Source organism: Mobula hypostoma, chromosome 8, assembly GCF_963921235.1.
Source record: "Mobula hypostoma chromosome 8, sMobHyp1.1, whole genome shotgun sequence".
In the NCBI taxonomy this organism is placed as follows: Eukaryota; Metazoa; Chordata; class Chondrichthyes; order Myliobatiformes; family Myliobatidae; genus Mobula; species Mobula hypostoma.
In genome coordinates this window covers 94656628-94676092 of record NC_086104.1, presented here as the reverse complement: position 1 = coordinate 94676092, position 19465 = coordinate 94656628, and the positions used below count along the sequence as shown (strand labels likewise).

General features: G+C 44.5%; 1 protein-coding gene across 2 annotated transcripts in view; it reads right to left on the bottom strand.

Annotated features, from left to right (window-relative positions):
• Positions 1–19465, bottom strand: part of LOC134350747 (solute carrier family 22 member 2-like) — a 40638-nt gene that overhangs the window by 10014 nt on the left and 11159 nt on the right. The window contains exons 2-7 of one of the 2 annotated variants that reach the window (XM_063056383.1): positions 16948–17051; positions 16699–16853; positions 13569–13737; positions 13367–13481; positions 5922–6028; positions 3331–3545 (exon numbers count right to left, since the gene is read on the bottom strand). In XM_063056383.1, coding sequence (XP_062912453.1) covers positions 3331–3545; positions 5922–6028; positions 13367–13481; positions 13569–13737; positions 16699–16853; positions 16948–17051 — 865 coding nt within the window. The remainder of the gene's footprint in view (positions 1–3330; positions 3546–5921; positions 6029–13366; positions 13482–13568; positions 13738–16698; positions 16854–16947; positions 17052–19465) is intronic. The other variant, XM_063056384.1, reaches the window with a different exon arrangement.

The following is a 19465-nucleotide window of genomic DNA, read 5'->3' as shown; positions in this document are numbered from 1 at the left end:
CCTCTCCGTAGACGCTGCCTGCCTGATCATGGAGATGATCCTGACTGTCTGTACCGTGGTTTGGTATGGAAACACTAATGCCCCAGAACAAAGCAGCCTACAAAAAGAGGTGAATACAGCCCAGTCCATCACACGTAAAGCCCTCCCCACCATTTGTCATATCTACAAGGGGAACTGCCCTGCCACAAAAAAGCAGCATCCATTATCAACGACCCCCTCCCCCCCCCCAACCATCCAGGCCACTGCTGCTGCCATCAGAAAGGAGCATCGGAACTCACACCACCGGGTTCAGGAACAGTTATTACCCCTCTACCATCAGGCTCCTGAATCAGTGTGGGTAACTTCACTCACCTCAACTCTGAACTGACTCCACAACCTATGGACTCACTCTTAACTCATGCTCTCAGAATTATTTATTTATTTGTTTTTCTGAGGTATGGGCATGGCTAAACACACTCATTTCTCATTGTCAAAGTCATAGTCATAGTTTATTGATCCCACGGGGAAATTGGTTTTCGTTACAGTTGCACCATAAATAATAAATAGTAATAGAACCATAAATAGTTAAATAGTAATATGTAAATTATGCCAGTAAATTATGAAATAAGTCCAGGACCAGCCTATCAGCACAGGGTGTCTGATCCTCCAGGGGAGGAGTTGTAAAGTTTGATGGCCACAGGCAGGAATGACTTTCTATGACGCTCTGTGCTGCATCTCAGTGGAATGAGTCTCTGGCTGAATGTACTCCTGTGCCCACCCAGTATTGCTAGGGACTTTCAGACTATTCTAGTGGTGTTTAGTATCTTTATGATGATTTATATAGATATTCCTGTGAGGCTTAATTGTAAATGTTATTGTGTAATGACTTTGGAATGATACCAGTTACAAATATTACTGTCGGGACAATGTATACCCTGTTCATGTTCCATAGTCTTTCAATTTCCTCTTTTGATTCAGCATATTTCTGGTGTTTTTCATTTATTGATTTCTATAAGTTGTGTGTGTTTGGAATGGCTATATCTCTTAAATAAGTTGCTTGTTTATCCTGTAATATTATATCCAGATGGTTACTATGGATTGTTCTGTCTGTAATAGTGGATCGATTGAAATATAATTTGTAGGATTCTGACTCTAAAATTGGATCAGGCATGTATTTACAGTAAGGTATGGTGTTATTTATCAGTTTGTATTTTAAAGCAAGATTTTGTTGAATGATCTTTGCCACTTGATTGTGCCTGTGTAAGTAATCAGATTGAGTTAAACTGCTACAGGATCCTGTAATGTGTTGGATTGTTTCTGCATTCTTTGGTTTGAATTTGTTGGCATTTAATTATGTATTTTTGATAATTTTTTGGTTAACCTCCTGGTTCTGCATTGCCACAAGGAAATCCTTTGGTTTAAACTATTAAGTCTACACTGTAATATTTATGTAAATCTTCAGAAGGATACAAAACACCTCTGAGCTGGGCGTTCGACACTTCCTTATCGACATCTAGCCTGCTTAGATTGTGGGGACATCTTTCATGGAGGGCCATGCTCTTCCATTGGTTAATTTTTTTTTCTGTTGTGTTGACATTTTTCTGGTTGGTGCTTTCATCTAAGTTTAGTGGTGCGTACTTCTTATTGAAATTGCATCTGCCCACATAGAGGGCTGAATCCTGTTTTCATTGCTGAAAATACTGTACTGTATATCCTTAGATCTGTAAGTACATTCAAGTACACAGAGTGGTTTCTAAAATTTGTCATTTCAGTTCTTACTTTTCTTTATAAAATTTCCAGATTTTATATGTTTTACATGTTTTCTAGTAAGTACATGTTCAGCACAACAGTGTGGGCCGAAGGGCCTGTATTGTGCTGTAGGTTTTCTATTCTAGATTGTTTACAGACCAAGATATTATGTCAAAAGAATACGTTAATATAGGTAGAGTGAAACTGTTTATTTCCTTGGTTATATTTTTACTGATGAGCTCATTTTCTTAAGCCTTGGAGTAAATTCTGTCAAAAGCTTTCCCCGTATCACACTATCAACTATTTTCTTTGCTTGTTGATAACCTAGATACTTACATGTTCATATTCATTCACGAGTTGTATTGTATCCTGATGCTCTGTTTTATATTCTACCAACTCTTATGCACCTTCCTTTATGTTTAACATCCTGCACTTATCTAATACAAAGTTCATGTTTATATCTTAATAGAATTTTTTTCTACTATTTGAACTAATTGCTTTAGCTTTACTGATGAAGGAGCGTATAATTTCAAATGGTCCAGGTGTAGAAGGTGTGTCAAGGTATAATTCGTTTGGTTGTCTCCGATTGGATATGCTGTTTTCATCCAATTCAATAAATTAGAGAGCAGGTTTAAAGCTAGACAGACCCATAGTGGGTTTAGAGAGTTACCCTGGAAAATGCCTCGGTTTATTATTACTATTATTCTTTTTTGTATTTGCAAAGTTTTTCTTCTTTTGCACAGATTGTTTGTCAGTCCTTGTTTGTGTATAGCCTTTCATTGATTTTGTTGTATTTCTTTGTTCTATTGTGAGAGCCTGCAAGTAAAGGAATCTCTCAGTAGTACATGGTAAGATATACATACTCTGATAATAGATTTACTTTGAACTTTTGAAATTGACCTACTGAGTTCCTCCAGTGTTTTGTTTGTATCACTCTATACATTCCTGCATCGATATCAATCTCAGCCAAACGTGAATATAATGTAAACACGAGGAAAACTGCAGATGCTGGAATTTCAAGCAACACACATAAACGTGAATATAATGTTAACCTTTGAGAGAAGATGTAACTTATTTTAAACTAGTACTAGAAGTTATTGGGTGGCAGGGTGGAGATGCATCTCTACCAAAGGAGCTGCAGGGTTCTCCTTCCCTCCAAAAGCCTGCAGGTCACCCTTGGGTGAGGTGTAGCACCCTGTTAAGCCCCCCGCTCCCGATCAGGGTCACATGAAGCTATGGGAGGAGGTGGTGGATGGTCGTATGAGCAGCTGGTGCAGATTCACAAGTCCTGGTTATGCGACCACTGACACAGGCAGACAATCTCTGAAGAGTATTGATAACGGCTGGAGCCACCCATCTTGTAAAGGCAAGCTACTTCTGTAGAAAAACTTGACAAGAATGATCACAGTCACCATGATCACCTACATCATACGACAAGGCACATGACGATGATGATGACTAGAGGTTAACATGGTCACCTTATCTTTCTCCTGCAAAACACCAGGATGGGCAGTAATATTTAGACTGTTAAACTGCACCTTGGTCACAACACTGATGTGACTGCACCTTCTGGACTTGGACCCAGTTCAATGTTGAGCTTACCATCAGGGATGAAGGCAGCCACCAGGCAGGTTACCCCTGCCAACAGGTAGCTGGCTGCAAAAGGCCAGCGGCGCCCGACTCGATCGACCAGCAGCACAATGGAGATCGCCGAAGGGATTTCCATCAATCCAGAGAAGAAGAAGTTGAGGTAAACGTCCCCTCCTATAACTCCCAGGCGCATCACGAGGCCGAGATACACCATAGCACTGACAAACCTGAAACAAAGGAGCTTCCCGTTGAGGCGATGTGCTGGCTCGGTAACCACAGAGACTTCTATCCCATCTCTGAATCCCTCAGCTTTCCCTACATGGACCCCGACTACACTTCCTGCTGCCTCAGGAAAGTAGGCGACGTAATTTCAGATCCCCTCCTACCCTGGCTGCTCTCTCTTCCCTCGCCCTTCCTGTTGGGTAGAAGATAAGGAAGTTTGAGAGCCGATTCCACCATGCTCAAGGATAACTGTTATCAGATCCTTGAGTGAACCTCTTAGGTGATAGAGGTGATTTCTTGATCTCTCAGTCTACCTCTTCGCGATTCCTGTACTTTATTGTCTGCCTGCACTGCACTTCCTCTAGAACTATAATACTTTATTCTGCAATCTCGTTTCCTTTTGTACTGCCTCGATGCAGTTATGTGCACTGTGGTCTCGCTGGTTGACACAAAAACAAAATTGTTTCACTGTGTCCCTGTACACGGGACAATAATGAGCCAATTACCACTTAATTCAGGGCCCAGCCCTGTCCCGTACATGGAGACGTGGAAGGATACTGTGGCCTTCTCCTTGCTTCCTTTCAATACCTCTTGGATCTTGCTGGCCAGAAACTGTCACATGAACAAGAAACGGGCGGCATGGCGGCATCGTGGTTAGCACATCGCTTTACAGCACCAGCGGTAAGATCGCGGTTCGATTCCCGCCGCAGTCAGTGGGGAGTCTGTACGTACATCCCGTAACTGCGTGAGTTTCCTCCGGGTGCTCCGGTTTCCTCCCACAGACCAAAGGCGCAAGTGTTGGTAAGTTGTGAGCGTGCTAAGTTGGTGCCGGGGGGGGGGGGTAGTGACACTTGTGGGCTGCCCAGCACAATCCCACTGATTGGATTTGATGCAAACAATGCATTTCACCGTATGTTCTGATGTACATCTGACATACAAAGACAATCTTAAAATACCTTCGGAGTGAAGTTCTGGGATGTCTCGAGTGTGGGGAAAGGACTCTAGTCAAATTCACTGGGGGCAAGTCACAGCTGTGGAATCTGGGTACTCTCACAAGTGGGCAGTGGAAGAAATCGGTTGTCACACATGTGAGAATGCACATTCCAGCCAATTTGGATTTCTCAGTAACTGTATTTAACTCCCTTACTTTCAATTCAGTCTTGCTAAATCTTGATCAAAGCACAGTGATGACTATGGTCCCTGCTTACCTGAGGCCACGTTCCAGGAAAATAAATTAATAATTTAGATAGACACTGTAAAGGCACTGCATTAACTTAGTGTTAAGTTACTGTTAGTGTTAAGTTACTGCTTCCGAGCCACAGTGGCGGTGTTAGCTTTAGTCTGAGAGTTGTTTTCCTTTCTTCTGTGCATTTCTTATTAAAACTCAGTGAACGGTTCATTCCGGGTCTGTGTCTCTCCCTTTGCACTTGGGACATCACCAAAATCCTGTTAGGGGAAAGGCTTTGGTCAAATTCTGGAGATCCCTTTCGTTTAATCTTTTGAAATGTATTGAAGGTGTTGCAGAAGGGCCCATCGCTAAAGGCAGAGATGGCGGTAGGCAATATAAAGTTAATATCCCTACTGACCCTCTGTCCTCTTCCAGCTCACCTAATGAGCAGCAGGTGTGGGACGGTAAAGGTAGGGGGGCTGTCACACATAATGAGATACAGGTTTCGCAAGCCTTCTATCTGGAACGTTTCAAAGCATTGAGGTAGTACAAGGGAAAAGCAATTACAGAATGCAGAATATAGTGTTACAGTTGCAGAGAAAGTGTGGTACAGGTAGACAATAAAGCCCAAGGGACATGAGAAGGTAGATGATGAATGATAGAAGTGGCACGATAGCACGGCGGTAAGTGCAATGCTTTATAACACCAGCTGTCAGATCGGGGTTCAGCACCCGCCACTGCCTGTAAGGATTTTGAACGTTCTCCCCGTGACTGCATGGGTTTCCTCCGGGTGCTCCAGTTTCCTCCCACAGTCCAAAGACGTACAATTAAGATTGGTGAGTAACGGGCTTGTAGGTTGTCCCCAACACAATCCTCGCTGATTCGATTTTAACAAAAAGCAGCGCATTCTGCTGCGCGTTTCGGTGTCCATGTGACAAATAGTGCTAACCTTTATCTTTAACAGAATCACAATTGGTTTCGGGTGAAAGTCACGTCAGCACTAAGCACAAATTTGAACTTACAGAGGTGAGCAAGCTTTGGGCTTGGACCTCATTCTAATGACTGCAAGGTGGTGGGGATGCTGTAGCAACTCAATCTTCATTGTGTCTTGTTGCCTCTTTGCACAGTGGAGTCCTCAGCACACTTCCCAGCAACACTTGGACGCGAAAGCTAATTCATGTTGAAACAGAGGAATTATAAAAAAAGCTCTTACCAGCCGTACATCAGAATAAGAGTGTGCTTCCTTATCTGTGGTGTTTTCACCAGGTCCATGAAAGCTGGCTTTCTTAGCTCATCTTCAGAATTTTCAATTTTGACCGTCTGCAGTAAAGAGAATCCCAAAATGACAAAATGACCTAGAAAACCATCTACTTATTAATTAACTGTACAAAAAGTCACTGCAATTCAAATATTGCAGATTTAAAAAATAGATCAGCTGTTTGAGTGGTGTCACAACAACAACCTTGCTCTCAACACCAGTAGGACCAGGGAGTTGATTGTGGATTTCAGGAAGGGGAAGTCGAGGGAGCACACACCAGTCCTCTTCGAGGGATCGGCAGTGGAAAGGCTGAGCACCTGGGTGTCAACATCTCTGAAGCTCTATCCTGGACACAGCATATTGATGTAATTATGAAGATGGCACACCAGTGGCTATACCTCATTTGATGTTTGAGGAGATTTGGTATGTCACCAAAGACTGCTGCAAATTTCAACAGACGTACGTACAGTGGAGAGCATTCTGACCATTTGCTTCACTGCCTGGTGTGGAGGGGCCACTGCACAGGATTAGAAAAAGCTGCAGAGGGTTGTAAACTCAGCCATTAGGCTCCCCAGTATCGAGGAAATCAAAAGGTGGTGCCTCAGAAGGGCAGCGTCCATCATTGAGGACCCCCTCCACCTCGGACATGCCCTCTTCTCATTGCTACCGTCAAAGAGGCAGTGCAGCATTCCTTTGTTCTGAGTCTCTGCCATCTGATCCTAGACTCCCCCACCAGAGGAAACATCTTCTCCCTATCCACTCTATATAGACTTTTCAACAGTTGATAGGTTTCAATGAGATTTCATAGAAACATAGAAAACCTACAGCACAATACAGGCCCTTTGGCCCACAAAGCTGTGCCAAACATGTCCTTACCTTAGAAATTACCTAGGGTTACCCTTAGCCCTCTATTTTTCTGAGCTCCTTGTACCTGTCCAGGAGTCTCTTAAAAGACCCTATTGTATCCACTTCCACCACCATCCCCGGTAGCCCATTCCACACAATCACCACTCTCTGCGTAAAAAAACTTACCCCTGATATCTCCTCTGTACCTACTTCCAAGCACCTTAAAACTGTGCCCTTGCATGCTAGCCATTTCAGCCCTGGGAAAAAGCCTCTGACTATCCACACGATCAATGCTTCCCATCATCTTATACACCTCTATCAGGTCACCTCTCATCCTCCATCGCTCCAAGGAGAAAAGGCCGAGTTCACTCAACCCATTCTCATAAGGCATGCTCCCCAATCCAGGCAACATCCTTGTAAGTCTCCTCTGCACCCTTTCTATAGTTTCCACATCCTTTCTATAGTGAGGCAACCAGAACTGAGCACAGTACTCCAAGTGGGGTTTGACCAGGGTCCGATATAGCTGCAACATTACCTCTCAGCTCCTAAACTCAATCCCATGATTGATGAAGGCCAGTGCACTGTATACTTTTTTCCTTCCTCACCCTTCTAAATTCCAGTGAGTAAAGGCCAAGAACCTCATATGATAAGCCTTTCATTGATGGAATAATTCTCGTAAACCTCCTCTGAACCTTCTCCAATGACAGCACATCCTTTCATAAATAAGGGATCCAAAACTGCTCACAAATACCTTATAAAGCCTCAGCATTACATCATTGCTTTTATATTCTAGTCCTTTGGAAATGAATGTTAAAATTGCAGCTGCCTTCCTCAGCATCCTAACCCTAACCTGCAAATTAATCTTTAGGGAATCCTGAACAAGGACTCGCAAGTCCCTTTGCACCTCGGAGTTCTGAATTTTCTCCCCATTTAGAAAATAGTCTTTGCTTTTATTCCATCTACCAATACATTTTCCAACACTGTATTCTATCTGCCACTTCTACACCCATTCTCCTAATCTGCCTATGTCCTTCTGAAGCCTCCCTGCTTCCTCAACGATACCTGGCCCTCTACCTATCTTTGTATCATCCACGAATTTGGCCACAAAGCCATCAATTCCATCATCCAAATCATTGGCAAATAAACGTAAAAAGAAGTGGTTCCCAACACCAAACCCCTGTGGAACACCACTACTCACAAGTAGCCAATCAGAAAAGGCTCCTTTTACTTCCACTCTTTGCCTCCTTCCAATCAGCCAGTGCTCTATCCATACTAGTATCTTTCCTGTAATACCACGGGCTCTTATATTGTTAAGGATCTTGTCAAAGATCATCTGAAAATTTAAGTGCATGACATTCCACCGATTCTTCTTTGTCTATCCTGCTTGTTATTTTCTCAAAGAATTCCAACAGATTTGTCAGACAAGACTTTCCCTTAAGAAGACCATGTTGATTTTGGCCTATTTTATCATGTGCCTCTAAGTACCCAAAACCACATCCTTAACAATCAACTCCAACATTTTCCCAACCACTGAGGTCAGACTAACTGGCCTACAATTTCTTTTCTTCTGCCTCCCTCCCTTCCTGAAGAGTGGAGTGACATTTGCAATTTTCCAATCCTCCAGGACCATGTCCGAATCCATTGATTCTTGAAAGATCATTGCTAATGTCTCCACAATCTCTTCTCCTGCTTCTTTCAGGACCCTGGGATCTAGTCTATTTGGTCCAGGTGACTTATCTACCTTCAGACCTTTTAGCTTCCCAAGCACCTTCTCACTAGTAATGGCAACTTCACACACCTCTGCCTCCTGACACTCATGAACTGCTGGCATTCTGTTAGTGTCTTCCACAGTGAAAACTGATGCAAAATATTTATTCAATTCATCTGCCATTTCCTTGTCCCCCATTACTACTTATCCAACATCATTCTCCAGCAGTCCGACATCTATTCTCACCCCTCTTTTACTCCTTATATATCTGAAAAAGTATTTGGTATCCTTTTTCATATTATCCACTAGCTTACTTCATATTCAATCTTTTCCCTTATGGCTCTTAAGTTGCCTTCTGTAGGTTTTAAAAAGTTTCCCAATCCTCTAACTTCCGACTAATTTTTGCTTTATTATATGGCCTCTCTTTTGCTTTAATGTTGGTTTTGACTTCCCTTGTCAGTCATGGTTGCATCATCCTGCCTACAGAATACTTTGTCTTCTTTGGGATGTATCTATCTTGCACCTTCCAAATTGCTCCCAGAAACTCCATCCACTGCTTCTCTGCCATCACCTCTGCTAGTGTACCCTTCCAATCAACTTTAGCCACTTCCTCTCTCACACCTCTGCAATTCCCTTTACTCCACTGAGTACTGATACGTCTGACTTTAGCTTCTCTCTCTCAAATTGCAGGGTGAATTCATATCATTTAATGATCACTGTCTCCTAAGGGTTCCTTTACCTTAATCTCCCTAATCAAATCCAGTTCACTACACAACACCCAACCCAGAAGAGCTGATTCCCCAGTGGGCTCAAACACAAGCTGCTCTAAAAACCCATCTCATAGGCATTCTGCAAATTCCCTCTCTTGGTATCCAATCTATCTGCATAGTGAAATCCCATGACTATCGTAAAATTGTCCTTTTGACATCCCTTTTCTATCCCCCACTGTAAATTGTAGCCCACATCCTGGCTACTGTTTGGAAGCCTGAATATAACTCCCTTCAGGGTCTTTTTACCCTTGCAGTTTCTTAACTCCACTCAAAGGGATTCTACATCTTCCAATCCTATGTCACCTCTTTCTGAGGACTTGTCTCAATTTTTACCGACAGAGCCTCACCAGTCTGACTGCCTACCTGCCTGTCCTTTTGGTACAAGGTGTATTGCTAGATGTTAAGGTCCCAACGATAATCTTCTTTCAGCCTCGATTCAGTGATACCCACAACATTAGAACTGCCAATCTCTTTCTGCACTACAAGATCGTCTACCTTATTCCATATGCTGGCATTTATAGCGAGAGGATTCGAGTACAGGAGCAGGGAGGTACTACTGCAGTTGTACAAGGCCTTGGTGAGACCACACCTGGAGTATTGTGTGCAGTTTTGGTCCCCTAATCTGAGGAAAGACATCTTTGCCATAGAGGGAGTACAAAGAAGGTTCACCAGATTGATTCCTGGGATGGCAGGTCTTTCATATGAAGAAAGACTGGATGAACTGGGCTTGTACTCGTTGGAATTTAGAAGATTGAGGGGGGATCTGATTGAAACGTATAAGATCCTAAAGGGATTGGACAGGCTAGATGCGGGAAGATTGTTCCCGATGTTGGGGAGGTCCAGAACGAGGGGTCACAGTTTGAGGATAGAGGGGAAGCCTTTTAGGACCGAGATTAGGAAAAACTTCTTCACACAGAGAGTGGTGAATCTGTGGAATTCTCTGCCACAGCAAACTGTTGAGGCCAGTTCATTAGCTATGTTTAAAAGGAAGTTAGATATGGCCCTTGTGGCTACAGGGGTCAGGGGGTATGGAGGGAAGGCTGGGGCGGGGTTCTGAGTTGGATGATCAGCCATGATCATAATAAATGGCGGTGCAGGCTCGAAGGGCCGAATGGCCTACTCCTGCACCTATTTTCTATGTTTCTATGTTTCTATGTTTCTATATTGTGTGCATTCACTTTCAGTCTGTATCTGTCACCCTTTTCAATTTTGTCCCCATTTTACACTGCATCTCATCCCACTGACAGCAATTTTGTTCTGTCATCTGCCTGTCCTCCCTGACAGTCCACTACTCTCTATCAACAGCCCCATCACTCCAGCAACCATCCCCCTGACAAGTTAGTTTAAACCATCCCCAACAGTTCTTTCGAACTTGCATGTAAGGATAGCCCGTTCCTTTTGTACAGGTCGTACCTTCTCCAGAAAAGATCCCAATGATCCATAAATCTGAACCCCTGCCCCCTGCACCAGTTCCTCAGCCACACATTCATCTGCCAGATCATCCTCTTCTTACCCTCGCTGGCGCATGGCACCAGTCACAATCCAGAGATTGCTACCCTGGAGGCCCTGCCTTTCAGCTTTCTACCTAGCTCTTTCAATTCTCTCTGCACGACCTGCTCACCTTCCCTACCTATGCCATTGGTGCCAAAATGTACCAAGGCTTCTGGCTGCTCACCCTCCCCCTTTAGAATGACGTGGACCCGATCTGAGACATCCCTGATCCTGGCACCTGGGAGGCAACATCCCATCCAGGTGTCTCTATTGTGTCCACAGAATCTCCTGTCTAGTCCTCTGACTATGGAAGCCCCTATTAGTACTGCAGTCCTCTTCTCCCTTTTTTCCTTTCTGAGCCACAGTGCCAAAGTCGGGGCCAGAGACCTGGCTGTGCGCCGCCCCCCCCCCCAGTAGGGGAACAACCACAGGGGTGTTCTGTACTGGCTGCCCATTTCTGCTCCCTCTCCAAACAGTCACCCTACAACTTAGGGGTGACTACTTTCCTGTAGCTTCTACCTATCACCTCCTCAGCTTTCTGTATGAGACGAAGGTCATCGAGCTGTAGCTCCAGTTCCTTAACACGTTCTCTGAGGCGCTGCAGTTCTGATCTGGTGCTGATGTGGTTATCGGGGAGGCTGGAGGTCTCCCAGAATCCCAACATCTCAGAAAAACAGACCCTGGAGCCGTCCTCACTGCGCTAACTAAAGCGCTAACAGATGAAGAATGAAGAGTGAAGAAGAAAGAAGAAACTTATCAGATATGTACCTCGCCCAAGTCTGTTCTCGCATAAGCCTGATAAGCTAAAACCTCCTCACCCTAACCCAGGTCTACTCACATAATGGCTGCTCCACTTTTGCCTGCCTCGATTTTATTTTCTCTTGCTAATGAGTTGTGAATGCACTGCCAAAAAAGTCAAACTCCCGCTAAAGCTCCTTTATTAAACCTTTCGCTCCCAGACCTGCACAAGGCCTCCTCGATTGATTCAACTGCAACTGTGTCACCAAGAGAAAAAATAGTGGAATTAACGGAACTACAGAGGCAAGGGAGAGGTACTGGCCATAGATGATTGCAAGGGAACACTAGCAGGGCTGACAGCAGAATGGCATTGGCTGGAGTTTCCGGGAGCAATTTAGAAGGAGCAGGATGGATTCATCCCAAAGATGAAGAAATATTCTAAAGAGAGGGTGAGGAAACCATGGCTGACGAGGCAAGTCACAGGCAGCATAAAAGCAAAAATTAATGGGAAGCTAGAGGATTGGGAAACTTTAAAAAAGCAGCAAAAGGCAACTGAAAAACCAAGGCGAGAAAGGATGAAATATGAAGGTAAGCTAGCCAATAATATAAAAGAGGATGCCTAAAGTCTTTTCAGAGTAAAAGAGAGATGAGAGTGGATATTGGAACAAAGGAAAATGAGGCTGGAGAGATAGTAATGGAGGCAGAAAGAAATGGCGGATGAACTGAATAAGTATTTTGTGTCAGTCTTCACTGTGGAAGACACCAGCAGTATGCCAGAAATTCAAGAATGACAAGGGGCAGAAGTGAGTGTAGCTGCTATTACTAAGGAGAAGGTGCTTGGGAAGCTGAGGGGTCTGAAGGCAGGTAAGTCACCTGGACCAGATGGACTACAACCCAGGGTTCTGAAAGAGGTAGCTGAAGAGACTGTGGAGCCATTAGTAATGATCTTTCAAGGATCACTAGATTCTGGAATGGTTCCAGAAGATTAGAAAATTGGAAACATCACTCTGCTCTTTAAGAAGGGAGTGAGGCAAAAGACAGGAAATAAAAGGGCAGTTAGCCTGACTACAGTGGTTCGGAAGATGTTGGAATTCATTATTAAGGATGGGGTTTTGGAGAAGTTGGAGGTGCCTGATAAAATAGGTTGAAGTCAGTGTGGTTTCCTCAAGGGACAATAAGTCAGCCATGATGGAATGGCAGAGCAGACTTGATGGGCCACAAATGGTCTAGTTCTTCTCTTATGTCTTATGGTCTAATGGTCTGATTCTGAAAGCAACGGGCTTAACCTAAAGCAATTGTTACGAACTTCAGACCCAGCAGTTTCAGGGTACAACTCGTAATAAGCATTGGTTTTGAAAAGGAACTCACAAAATACTGGAAATGTTTTACCAGGGTGCTCAGAACTTTGGTTCTTTGGTCCAGGCATTGTGATCGTGTAATTTTGTTTTTGTTACAGGGACATGGATATTTTAACAGTGAACTGAGGTAGTTCAAGGACACAGACTGGTGTCAGCTCAGATTCTGGCGCCCATGGGCCACGTCTGAGGAGAGGCTGGGCACTGATGTCGAGTGAAGCAGACTCCCATTTGGTAGCAGTGCTGCCTCACGGTAGCAGAGCCAGATGACGAGAAGCTCCTTCACCCCAAGGGTGGTGAATCTGTGGAATTCATTGCCACAGGCGGCTGTGGAGGCCAAGGCATCGGGTATATTTAAAGTGGAGGTTGATAGGTTCTTGATTTGTAAAGGCATCAAAGGTTAAGGGTGGACGTCGGTTTTATAGCCTTTTACATCAGGAGAGCAAGGGTGTTGAAAGGGGTACAAAGTGTGGGTTACTGTGATACAGTTACCTCAATATTTATCGAGAAAAACTTCTTGTTCCTTTTTGCTATTTTCTGAAGGACTTTGACGGCTTTTTTCTGTTTATTTCTTGACAGTAACCACCTCGGAGACTCTGGCAGCAGCCTGCAATTATAAAACAGCCGTTGTTCTCTCCACACTGTGTGTCCACACTCTTGAGCAAGCAATAATGATTATTCTGACTGACTTTACCAGTAGTAGGTCATGAAAATGAAGTTGGGTACGGTAGTCACCAGCTGCAGGGTCCTCCAGGCTGGCACCAGGTAAGCGATAGCAGAAAGCAACATCATCCCAAAGCTGAAACATGTCTGGGTTACAATCCCCACTGTTCTTCTGTGCTTCATTCCAACTAGCTCAGAAACTAGGGTTGCGTGAAAATAAACATCTTACAGGACCTTCAAAGGCAACTTCCTGAATCAGACACTCCCTGCAAGAGCCACAAGTGTGCGCCATAACCCCTCCCAGTCCATCACGTTGTGGAGATCAGAGAGCCCCAGCCATGGGACAACAGTACAGAGGTGTCCCACCACAGGGTCTGACCAGTACCCTCTCAGGTCCCGCTCACTCTGACTCGCACATCCTGGTTGCCCCTGTCCACCTGCCACTGCGCCTTGATGACTGGGTGGAATTCATGGTGTTCTCTGCCAGCCCGGACAACAGTCTGGCAACACTGGTATAACGCCAGTTTGTTCATGTTCCTGATTGGACTGCCAGGCTGCTCCAGTTAGCGTGCATCACCTGTCATGGTGAGCGGGTCACGGTGCAGCTTGTGACAGCTGTGGGATATTGCAGCATCTGCTGCGGTGTTCTCCAGATAAAGCACATTGCAGCTGTGCCCATCAAACACACTCAAACATTACTGCATGGTGCAGGGTCCCTCAGCTGTGGCTAAGACACACCACACACACACACACTCATAAACACACACACTCATAAACACATACACTCACACACTCACACACACTCTTACACACACACAAACACACACACTCATAAACACACACACTCACACACACACACACACTCACACACACATAAACACACACACTCTTACACACACACACACTCACACACACTCATAAACACACACTCACACACACATAAACACACATACACACACTCACACATACACACACTCATACACACCACCCACACATGCTCACATGCACATGCGCATACACCACACACATACACAGACATACACACTCACACCCACACTCACACACACACTTATACACACACACACTCACTCACTCACACACAGAGACTCATATACACACACACACACTCACACACAAACATGATCACATTCAAACACATACTCTCACACCCACACAGCACCACACACACACTAACATACTCCTACATAAGCATCACACAGACACACACACACCATACATACACATGCACACACATATACACACTCACACACACAGACTCATATACACACGCACTCACACACACACGCACATGCAAACACACACATATACTCACACATAAACAACACACAAACACACATGCAAACACACTCACATACACACGTTCACACACACTCACTCACACCCACACAACACCATACACACACAAACATACACTTACATGAGCATCACACAGACACACACACCACACACACATACATACACATGCACACACACAAACACATATACACATACTCATACATGCACACACATATACATACTCACACACACGCATACACTCTCTCTCTCTCTCACACACACACACACACACACACACACACACACACACACACACACACACAGGCTCACACACCGATTCTCTGTTGTGGCAAAATGACAAGTTTCACGTCAGGTAAGTCAGTGACAATAAATCCAATTCTGAAAAGTAAGGTCTACAAGTAACCAGTGACACCAGACCAATAATAAGTTAGAACCAGAGAGAAGAAGGGAAAGTCTTTTTTGTGTGTTTGATGAGGACATCCGAAACTGGAGCATGCATTAGTAACAAATTCTTCCATTATTAATGAGTTTTGCAGACATCTCCATAGCAACATCCAGTATCTTTAAAATAGCGGAATTATTTAAGGGTTATTTGTCATAGTCCGATCCATGAAGTCCATATTCCGGTTCACGGTCCGGTCCATCGACCCTTGCTCCAGGTTTTCCTATCTACCCTGTTTCTGTTCTTGTTGAGCTAATTGAGGCAGCTGATGCTCGTTGGGGCTGGCTGCATAAATACCTCCAGAGACCAGGGTGTGGTGGCTGGATTGTTCTTGTCCTTACTCCTTGTATCCCTTCCCCTGCCTTCTGTTTCCTCGCCTGAAGCCCTGCCTTGTCTTGCCGGTAACTCTCGCCTTGCCTAAAGTTCTTGTTTTGCCTTGCTTTGCCTGTAGCCTTGCCTAGTCTTGCTGTCTGGTCCTGGAGCCACCCGGTACCCAGCTCCTTTCCTGTCCCTTGCCTCCACCCAGGTAAGCCAGGCCGTCTTGCCGTTACCTGGGGTTGGTTCTGTCCCTTCCTGTCCCTTGCCTCTGCCCAGGTAAGCCAGGCTGTCTTGCCATTATCTGGGGTTGATTCTGTCCCTTCCTGTCCCTTGCCTCTGTCGGGGGGTGATCTGCGCCCTGCCCAGGAGTACCGCGCCCTGCCCAGGTGATCTGCGCCCTGCCCAGGAGGAGCCTGCCAAGCCTCGCCTCAAGTCTCAAGTCTCCAGCCTCCTGCCAAGCCTCGCCTTGTCTCTTGCCTAACCTCGAGCCTGTAGACTCCAGCCTCTAGCCTCTAGCCTCTTGCCAAGCCAAGCCTAGTCTAGTCTCTAGCCTCTAGCTTCTAGCCTGAAGACTCCAGCCTCATCCTGCCTGCCTGCCAAGCCTCGTCCTTGCCTAGTTCTGGGGTCCGAGCCAGAGGCAAGACCCAGGTACTGGGTCCTTGTCCAGTCTCTGGCTCGAAGTCCAAACCCAGGCTCCTAGCTCTCTTGTCCAGTCCTGTTCCAGGTTCCTGGTTTTCCTGTCCATGTCTTTGCCATCGCCCTGTATCCTAGTCCTGTAGTCCTATCCTAGTACTTCAGTGTCTGTGTCTTGCACTTGGGTCCGTTCCCAGCTGTGCCCTTATGACATTATTATCAACATAAAAAACACTTATTTATATATGCAGACACTAGGACCTTTACTGGACTTACTCATTCATAAAAGCAGAGAAGTTGAAAGGTAAGGGAGGGTTTACAGGGAATTCCCAGAGTTTAGGAATGAGTAACAAGTCTTAGGCGATTAAATCTTGGGAGATGCAAAATTCCAGGACTGAAGGAGCACACATATCTTACTTAACTATTTAGCAGAAATAAAAGAGCATCTTACTTAAGACATAGATACTGATCCAGCCCCCTTTGCTCAATATTCCCTGCAGTGTGCGGAAGATGAGGAACCAAAGGTAATTCGGAGCAAACGCCACCGCAATTCCTGCCACTGTCGTCATAAATTGGGAAAATAAGAAGCAGAATTTCCTACCATATCTACAAAAAGAGGAGGCAAAACACTCAGATTTGCAATTGGTAAACATTGTTGAATGTTACTTTTCACATGGTATAGACGTGGATTGATACTTACATGTCTGCCCCAAAACCCAGGATTACAGTTCCAATCATATATCCCAAATTTAGGCAAGCTTGAGACAAATCCACCTTCCAGGCATCATTACACACAAGTCCAAACTGTACCATTGGCGGAAGAAGAGAAACATAGCAATATATCAATATTGTTCTTCCATTGCATATATGCTCAGTGGAAAATATCTAATCAGCCAATCATGTGGCAGCAGCTCAATGTATTAAAGCATGCAGACATGGTCAAGAGGTTCAGTTGCTGTTCAGATCAAACATCAGAATGGGGAAGAAATGTGATATAAATGATTTTGACTGTGGAATGATTGTTGGTGCCAGACGGGGTGGTTTGAGTATCTCAGAAACTGCTGATCCTCTGGGATTTTCACACACAACAGCCTCTAGAGTTTACAGAAAATGCTGTGAAAAACAAAAAAAAAAAATCCAATGATCAGCACTTCTGTGGGTGAAAATACCTTGTTTATGTAAGACTCACTTTGCCTAGTGGCATGATCTCGGGGGTGGCACCCCCTACCCAGCCAAACTTTAGCACTCTTGTTTGGGTGGATGCTACATGTTGTGTCTCCTTTGTAACATCCGTACCCCAAAATAACATTCAGTCCACAATGTGCGGTTAAACGATTAAGATTTTATATCTAAGTATGGGGTTAGTAGAGAAACAAAAGAAAAGGAAAACAAATAAAAGGCGTCAATAATCTCATAAACATGTCCAGTGCACAAACGTTGAAGCTCACGGATTCACTTTCACTGATCGTCCTTCGCTGGTTGTCGATCCCTGGGCTCCTGCCCTGAGCCCGGGACCAGCGGGTCCAGCCACCATCTCCTCAAGCCACATCTTCTCCCTTCATCCTCTTCACGTCTCCTCCCCCAAGCCCGCGCAAACTAACAGCTTTCACACAGACAGAAAGAATAACATCTATCCCAATTGGTTAGCAAATGAATACAAGTCCCGTTATCACTAATTATAACCCAAACACGCTGCTACAGAGAACATTATCTCATCAGCTTAATATTCCAGGGTTCTGATGTTTCAGATGTGATCGAGGCAGAGGAATGAAAGGTGGGGGAGTGGCATTGCTCGTCAGGGAAAATGTTACAGCAGTGCTCAGGCAGGACAGATTAGAGGGCTTGTCTACTGAGTCCTTATAGGTGGAGCTGAGAAACAGGAAAGGTATGGCCACATTAGTGGGGTTGTATTATAGACCACCCAATAGTCAGCGAGAATTGGAGGAGCAAATCCGCAGAGAGATAGCAGGCAACTGTAGGAAACATAGAGTTGTGGTGGTAGGGGATTTTAATTTTCCACATATTGATTGGGACTCCCATACTGTTAGGGGTCAAGATGAGTTAGAGTTTGTAAAATGTGTTCAGGAAAGTTTTCTAAATCAATATATAGAGGTACCAACTAGAGAGGATGCAATATTAGATCTCCTGTTAGGAAACGAGTTAGGACAAGTGACAGAAGTCTGTGTAGGGGAGCACTTTGGTTCTAGTGATCATAACACCATCAGTTTCAACTTGATCATGGATAAAGATCGATCTGGTCCTAGGGTTAAGGTTCTAAACTGGAAGAAGGCCAAATTTGAAGAAATGAGAAAGGATCTAAAAAGCATGGATTGGGACAGGTTGTTCTCTGGCAAGGATGTGATCGGTAAGTGGGAAGCCTTCAAAGGAGAAATTTTGAGAGTGCAGAGCTTGTATGTTCCTGTCAGGATTAAAGGCAAAGTGAATAGGAATAAGGAACCTTGGTTCTCAAGGGATATTGCAACTCTGATAAAGAAGAAGAGAGAGTTGTATGACATGTATAGGAAACGGAGTGAATAAGGTGCTTGAGGAGTATAAAAAGTGCAAGAAAATACTTAAGAAGGAAATCAGGAGGGCTAAAAGAAAACATGAGGTTGCCTTGGCAGTCAAAGTGAAGGATAATCCAAAGAGCTTTTACAGATATATTAAGAGTAAAAGGATTGTAAGGGATAAAATTGGTCCTCTTGAAGATCAGAGTAGTTGTCTATCTGCGGAACCAAAAGAAATGGGGGAGATCTTAAATGGGTTTTTTGTGACTGTATTTACTAAGGAAACTGGCATGAAGTCTATGGAATTAAGGGAAACAAGTAGTGAGATCATGGAAACTGTACAGATTGAAAAGGAGGAGGTGCTTGCTGTCTTGAGGAAAATTAAAGTGGATAAATCCCCGGGACCTGACAGGGTGTTCCCTCGGACCTTGAAGGAGACTAGTGTTGAAATTGCGGGGGCCCTGGCAGAAATATTTAAAATGTCGGTGTCTACGGGTGAGGTGCCGGAGGATTGGAGAGTGGCTCATGTTGTTCCGTTGTTTAAAAAAGCATCGAAAAGTAATCTGGGAAATTATAGATCGGTAAGTTTGACGTCAGTAGTGGGTAAGTTATTGGAGGGAGTACTAAGAGACAGAATCTACAAGCATTTGGATAGACAGGGACTTATTAGGGAGAGTCAACATGGCTTTGTGCGTGGTAGGTCATGTTTGA